At 41.8% G+C, this 6880-nt stretch overlaps 1 protein-coding gene across 3 annotated transcripts in view; it reads left to right on the top strand.

Annotated features, from left to right (window-relative positions):
- The first annotated feature begins 1392 nt into the window (after nucleotides 1-1392).
- LOC149302394 (filamin-A-interacting protein 1-like) overlaps nucleotides 1393-6880 on the top strand; it is a 32012-nt gene continuing 26524 nt past the window's right edge. For all 3 annotated transcript variants that reach the window (XM_089482590.1, XM_089482589.1, XM_089482588.1), the window contains exon 1: nucleotides 1393-1665. In XM_089482590.1, coding sequence (XP_089338716.1) covers nucleotides 1393-1665 — 273 coding nt within the window. The remainder of the gene's footprint in view (nucleotides 1666-6880) is intronic.

Below are 6880 nucleotides of genomic sequence, written 5' to 3'. Positions count from 1 at the left end.
TAAAGAAAAGAAGTAAATGCCACTTAATTTACTACATACTACTTGATAAAATGTTTTCTTACCACCATTTATGCAAATTATACAATCAAACTCTTCTTTTGTGGTGTTCTGATAAACTGATTAACATGGTTATGGCTGTGCTCTTCTATTTTCTTGTTATTCAAAAAAAAATTACAAAAAATAAATACGCAATTAGCCGTGCAGTGTTCTTATATAAACTCTAAGGATTATCAAAAGCGAGATGCACAATGATCTAATCTTATTGTTTAACAAAGTGGAACTCTCAGATCCTAAAATGGAAATACGATATGATGTAATGTGTGTAGGTCATTCTCTTCTTGTCATTTAGCTAAAAGAAACAACTGGTTTTCAACCCCTGAAATCCTGTTGACAATGTAACTAAGCAAAAAAAAATTACTTCCCCATCAGGAAAAATGTTGGAATTGTGTTTGTGTTTCCATTATATGACTTGGGGGAAAGAGTGTTTTTCTTGGCTTCTGAGTGTGGTGATAACATATAAATGTATATATATTTTGTTGCTTTATATATTTATTTGAGGATATTTTAAGCCCTATCAGCAGTAGCAAGGGAGTACATTTATTTTCTTATTACCGTATTTGCTCGATTATAAGACGACCCCCCAAATCTGAATATTAATTTAGGAAAAAAAGAAAAAGCCTGAATATAAGACGACCCTATAGGAAAAAAGTTTTACCAGTAAATGTTAATTCATCTAAACAATTTTTTTTAAATAAAAGCTGTAATTGAGAAAAATATTTTGGTATTATTTCCTTCTATTTTCCAACCTGCCCCCCAGTTATGCACATCTGCCCCAAAAATGCCTTATACCCCCTATATGCCACTGTGCCCCATGATATGCCTTTTAACCCCCTATGTGCCACTCTGGCATTTAGAGGGTTAAAAGGCATATTATGGGGAAGAGTGGCATATAGGGAGGTTTAAGGCATTCAGGAGGCAGAGTGGCGTATAGAGGGTTAAAAAGGCATTTCTGGAGGCAGAGTGGCATTAAGGGGGTTAAAAGGCATTTCACAGAGCACTGTGCCCTAAATGCCTTATGCCCCCCATTTAACACTCTACCCCCCCCCAACTTACCGGTGCTTCTGACTTCCCTGTCATGTAGCTGGGGCAGCGTGTAGATCCCACCTCGTCTTATAATCGAGCAAATACGGTACTTAGGCTTAATAGTAAGTACTTAGGAACAATGGAGTCATCTAAGAAATATAAACATACAATTAATATTTCTGTTATAGAGAGTTATATACATATTGGATCTTCATTGAGATAGGGTATTGAAGATAAATCTGTTTTATATAAATTCTCAATTATAAACCATTCTAAACTTGGCTTTACCCTCTTTTGCTGTAGGTAGGGATGAGATCTCGAAACCAAGGTGGAGAAAACTCAACTGTTGGGCGTCTTTCCAACTGCGACAACATGAATACATTACAAGATCAAAACATCAACACAGATGCCAAAAATAAGAATAAACTTCATCGAAATAAGGAAGGGGATGTGCCAGCTTCTGGAACTGTTAAGAGACACATAAAATCTTCGGGGATTTCTGACAGAAAAAACAAGAAACCACATGAACCATCCAGAGATGATCTAATCAAGTTACTCAGTGTTATGGAAGGAGAGCTACAGGTGCAGTAAGCTGATTACATTTTATTGTTTTATCCTGATCGCAAGCTCAACATCAAATTTTAGACTTTTTCTTCAATGAAAGTAGGGATGGGAATTGGCTTATCTTGACCTTAGAGATTAATTGAGTTATTGAAGAGCAATCTATTTAACATTTCCTGTTAATTTTAAAGATTTAACTCACAAGTTACTTCAATAACTTAAAAAAACTATCCTTTTCATAATTACATATTGAAACTAAAAGTGACTTCATGCAGCTATTAGAAAATTGCCTACTCCATGCAAAAAAACTGCTCTCTATAGAGTCTGTCAGGGTATCCGACCAGCAACCTGTCAGGCTGGTCAAATAACAGCTTTGGGAAACCTTGTTCAAAACAAGGAATTACCAAAGCCATGGTCTGGGGCTCTCAAGGCCTGGTGTGTAACACTCGCGTTACAATTGTAGAGAGCATCAACTGAGGTGACCTCCTGAGACAGTGATGATGAGTATCAATGCAAAGCCAGATAAAGTTTAATAGTGGGAATATATGTTTTCCTAGAGACAATAGAATCTCCAACCTAAATTGCACTTATGTTATGTAGTAAGATAATAGAGTAACTGCCCTATAAACAAATTATAGGTTATTTTCAAAATAAGTTTTTGGACATTTTTTAGACTATAATTGTACCGTATTTTTCGCTCCATAAGACGCAGTTTTTTTCCTCCCAAAGTAGGATGAAAAATCAGCCGCGTCTTATGGAGCGAAGATGCAGGCAGGGGTGGGGGGGGGCAACCATATACCGTATTGGCTCGAATATAGGCCGCACTTTTTTCCCCCACTTTAAGACTTTAAAGTGGGGGTGCGGCCTATATTCGGGGTCTAGCGCCCGACGCCCGGGACATGCAGTCCCGGGCGCCGGGCAGGCAGCGGGGTTAGGATACAGATCCCCCGCAGTGGTGCAGGGGACCTGCATCCTACTCCCCGATACGCTCAGACAGCCTCCCCTGCCAGCACTTCCCACGGGGGGGGGGGTGCCGGCACGGGAGGTTGTCTAAGCGCATCGTGCGGATGCGTTTTACCTCTGCACCCCCCGCGGACTTACCGGAGCAGACTCCCGGGTGTCTTGCGGGGTCGGCGGGGGACGTCTACGCAATACAACTTCCGGTGCCGGATGTGCCGCACCGGAAGTTGTATTGCGTAGATGTCCCCCGCCGGCCCCGCAAGACACCCGGGAGTCTGCTCCGGTAAGTTGGGGAGGGGGGGGCAGAGGGGGACAGTGGCAGCGTATCTCGGGGAGGGAGGACAGTGGTAGCATATCTCGGGGAGGGAGGACAGTGGCAGCGTATCTCGGGGAGGGAGGACAGTGGCAGCGTATCTCGGGGAGGGAGGACAGTGGCAGCGTATCTCGGGGAGGGAGGACAGTGGTAGCATATCTCGGGGGGCGGGGGGGGGGCAGAGTGGCAGTATGTTTTTTGGTGCTTTTTTAAAGAAAAAAACTTTTTCTTTAAAAAAGCACCAAACTTTTAGGGTGCGGCCTATATACGGGGGCGGCCTATATCCGAGCCAATACGGTACTCACCAAAAGTGTCCCGGACAGTCTCTGTCTCGCTTCGCCGTCCAGGGGAGGTCTTCATCTGGAGACCGCCGCCTCTGTCGCCGCCTCTCCTCTTCTCTGGTCCGTTGCGACGGCTAAGGGCGGACTGGATGGAAAGGACGGGGGGATTTGACGCAAGCGCCGTGTCACGTATGGCGCCGGCGCATGCGCAGTACGGCGCTTGTAGTCCAACTACACTTCCCATCATGTCTGACCAGCTTTTTTCTGTGCAGGCATGACGGGAGGATGATGTCCTTTTTTTATAGCCCATTTTTTAGCTCAAAATATTTTTTCCTTTTTTTTCTCCTCTAAAATCTAGGTGCGTCTTATCAGCAGGTGCGTCTTATAGAGCGAAAAATACGGTAATTTAAATCCCAAAAAATGTTTCTATATAGCAGGGGCGTCCAACATGCGCCCGCGCAGCCAGGGCAACCGATCTTACGCGGGCCGCACCTCGAGCCCTGCTACAACAAGAGCCCTGCTACTTACCTGTGGGAGGGTCTTTTGTACTGCATAGAGGAAGCGGAACCCAGCAGAGTTCACGTGACATCACATGACTCTGCTCCAGTCCTGCTTCCTCTGTGCAGTACCAGAGAACGCAGAGGGAGGCCGCGCCCCCTGCTGAGTGGCATCGAGGAGCTGCAGTGCAGGTAAGGGGGTGGGGAGGGTGTTTGAATCAGAATGCGTGATTGCGGGAACGAATCTGTGAATGAATGAATGAGTATATGAATGAATGAGTGTGTGCGTAATAGCATGGATGTGTAAGTGCTGGAACCTAGGCATGATGGGACTGTGATTGCTGTTAGCAATCACACTCCTATCATGCCAAGTCAGCCAGTACATGCTGAAACCTGGCTAGCTGCCCCCCTTGTGTATTGATGCTGCCAGCAGTATAGGGTCTGCACATCACTTACAGCCACCCTGTACCAGCATGTACTGGCTGACTTGGCATGATAGGAGTGTGATTGCTAACAGCAATCACAGTCCCATCATGCCTAGGTTCCAGCATTTACTGGATGGATGTGTAAGTGCTGGAACCTAGGCATGATGGGTCTGTGATTGCTGTTAGCAATCACACTCCTAGTATGCCAAGTCAGCCAGTACATGCTGAAACCTGGCTAGCTGCCCCCCTTGTGTATTGATGCTGCCAGCAGTATGGGGTCTGCACATCACTTACAGCCACCCTGTACCAGCATGTACTGGCTGACTTGGCATGATAGGAGTGTGATTGCTAACAGCAATCACAGTCCCATCATGCCTAGGTTCCAGCATTTACTGGTTGAATGTGTAAGTGCTGAAACCTAAGCATTATGGGACTGTGATTTCATTTTTAATTATCCTGAATTTGTAGTCACAAAACTTTCTAGGCCCAGAAATCAGTGAGAGGAAAAGTAAAGGTTTTGTGTCATTTACTTTATTTTAATCTGCATATTTTATTAAAGGCCATATTTTCTCACAGTGAAAAATGAGTGCGGCCCTCGCACGTATACAATTCTGATGAAGTGGCCCACTGCAGAAAAAAACTTGGACACCCCTGCTATATAGCAAACAAAGGTTTTACTTGAAACAGAGGAAAAGGAAAAGTAGAACTTAATATAAGTTCTAGAAATAAAATGACGGGTCACTTGTGTTCGGAATGTTAGAGAATAACCTTGGTTGACCTGATGTGGCTTAATCTTCTTAAAATAGCTTTCCATGTGGGTTTTATATGTCATTAACTGTTTATTTGTTACTTATCTAATAATCCAAGGTTATTGAGACACACAAACTGATATTTAAGATCTGTTTTCAAGAGACTCTTCTAAATTGTTATTATTAATAGATTACTTAAATCAGACACTATATTAATATTACAGGCAAGAAGATGGCCGAAGATTTTACTTTTACATTTCACATAATTTAAGATTTAACTACTACCACCAACTTATTATTGACCTCAGGGTCTTCAGCTGAGCCCTCCAAACACAAGTTTAGAAAAGGTATTTTGTAATATATAGACAACTACAAAAAATCTACCAGCTCACTTTCACTGTGAAAAATCCCCATTTATGGCTCTTCTTATCTTGGGTATTTCGTTGAAGTGTTGCTTTGAACTAATGTTGCAAAATCTGCTGTATGACCTGCTGCCAGTCACATAAAGATAACAAAGGTATGCGGTATATCACACCTGTTCTTTTTAAGTGCTATTTTAAAACATTAGTTTCTTACTTTCTTATGGGGTTGGAAGTTTCTGAATACATTTTGAACAGTTTATAACAAATCCATGAACAAAAGTAAGATTTTTGCTTTCTGGCTCCACCTAGTGGTGACATATCTAAAACTTTTAAAAATACTTCTGCACATATGTCCCCACTCATTTCTTCTTCATATAGTAGACAATGCCTCATAAGCGAGAAAATAACCATAGGATTTGCGAAACTTGAATCCATAGCAATTATAAGGAGTATATTCACCCTAAACTATCACCACTTATGCAATCCATATTCACTAAAATTCATGTGCTTTCTAGCAAGACATTCTCTTTCTTTTGTATTGATTTTATCTGTGACATGGAGTTTGTAATATGCTCAGGAGCTATACTGATCCATCGGTCTTGGAGCTTTCTGTCACATCCCTGAAAAAAATAAATTAAGATACACGTTATAAGAGTTTAACATTACTTGAGCAGGATGACACTTTACAGATATAATGTAAAACTCTGGAGGGAATCCTCAACCAGAAGACAAAGCCAAAGTGGCCAGCAATCAACACGTACGTAGTTTATTGAAAGAGAATATGTTTACATCTGATCCTTTTCTTCAATACGCACTGGAAGTATTTGTGGGGTGCCGTCATACCAAGGCTAGTCTGGAGACTAAAATTGTCCTATGAAAATTGAAGTACCCCAGCTAATGATTACATGCTCTAGAGAAACAGGTGCCAGCTCAGTGGTTCACTTGTCATTTGCCCTGTGTCCTATAGCCAACCCAAGCCAGTATCCATATTTTACAAAAAAACCCAAAACAATTACCTTCACGATTAATGAGAAGACTGAAGGTTTACGAAATCAGCAGCACATTGATGTTCAATGCTTCGGGCAGCCAGAACTCCTGGCTACAAAAAGCTGATTTATCTAAAAAAGGAGGGGGTTAATTAATTGTATTAGGAGCGTCTAACATTTTGGATGATGCTGAGAAAAATAATATTTAGTAAGTGAAAAGCTTATATAAAACATTAACTGCAATAGTTATATTTTAATGGGAAGAAGCAATTACCTACTCCACATTAAAACTGTATGGACACACCAGGCCACTTCATTCAGTGTATTGTTAGATGATAGGTTTGTAGAGATACAGCATGGCTGTGGTTGGTAGTGTAATAGAAAATATATGCATTTAGTGATTGGTTGGAGCTATTCTTTCCTGCTAGTAGGAAAAGTCAATAACCACAGATAGCAATGCAGTGTAACCCTTAAGCCAAAACAATGATATTGTGCCATGGAAGACTTAAGGGTCTACCTACGGTCCTGACTTTCAGTGTACTGAAAATATCTTATCAGTCCCTACCTTGTGGCACTGTGTTTGTTGGCCGTAACATTTTGACCCTATTTTAACCCTTGTGGAGCCATATTTCAAGTTTCCTAATACTTAGAGATTCAAGCTGA

Source organism: Sceloporus occidentalis, unplaced genomic scaffold (genome assembly GCF_023333645.1).
Source record: "Sceloporus occidentalis isolate IW3139 unplaced genomic scaffold, rSceOcc1.0.p SCAF_19, whole genome shotgun sequence".
NCBI classification, from domain to species: Eukaryota; Metazoa; Chordata; class Lepidosauria; order Squamata; family Phrynosomatidae; genus Sceloporus; species Sceloporus occidentalis.
The sequence above is the reverse complement of the archived record's forward strand: the minus strand, read 5'-3'. Positions and strand labels throughout refer to the sequence as shown.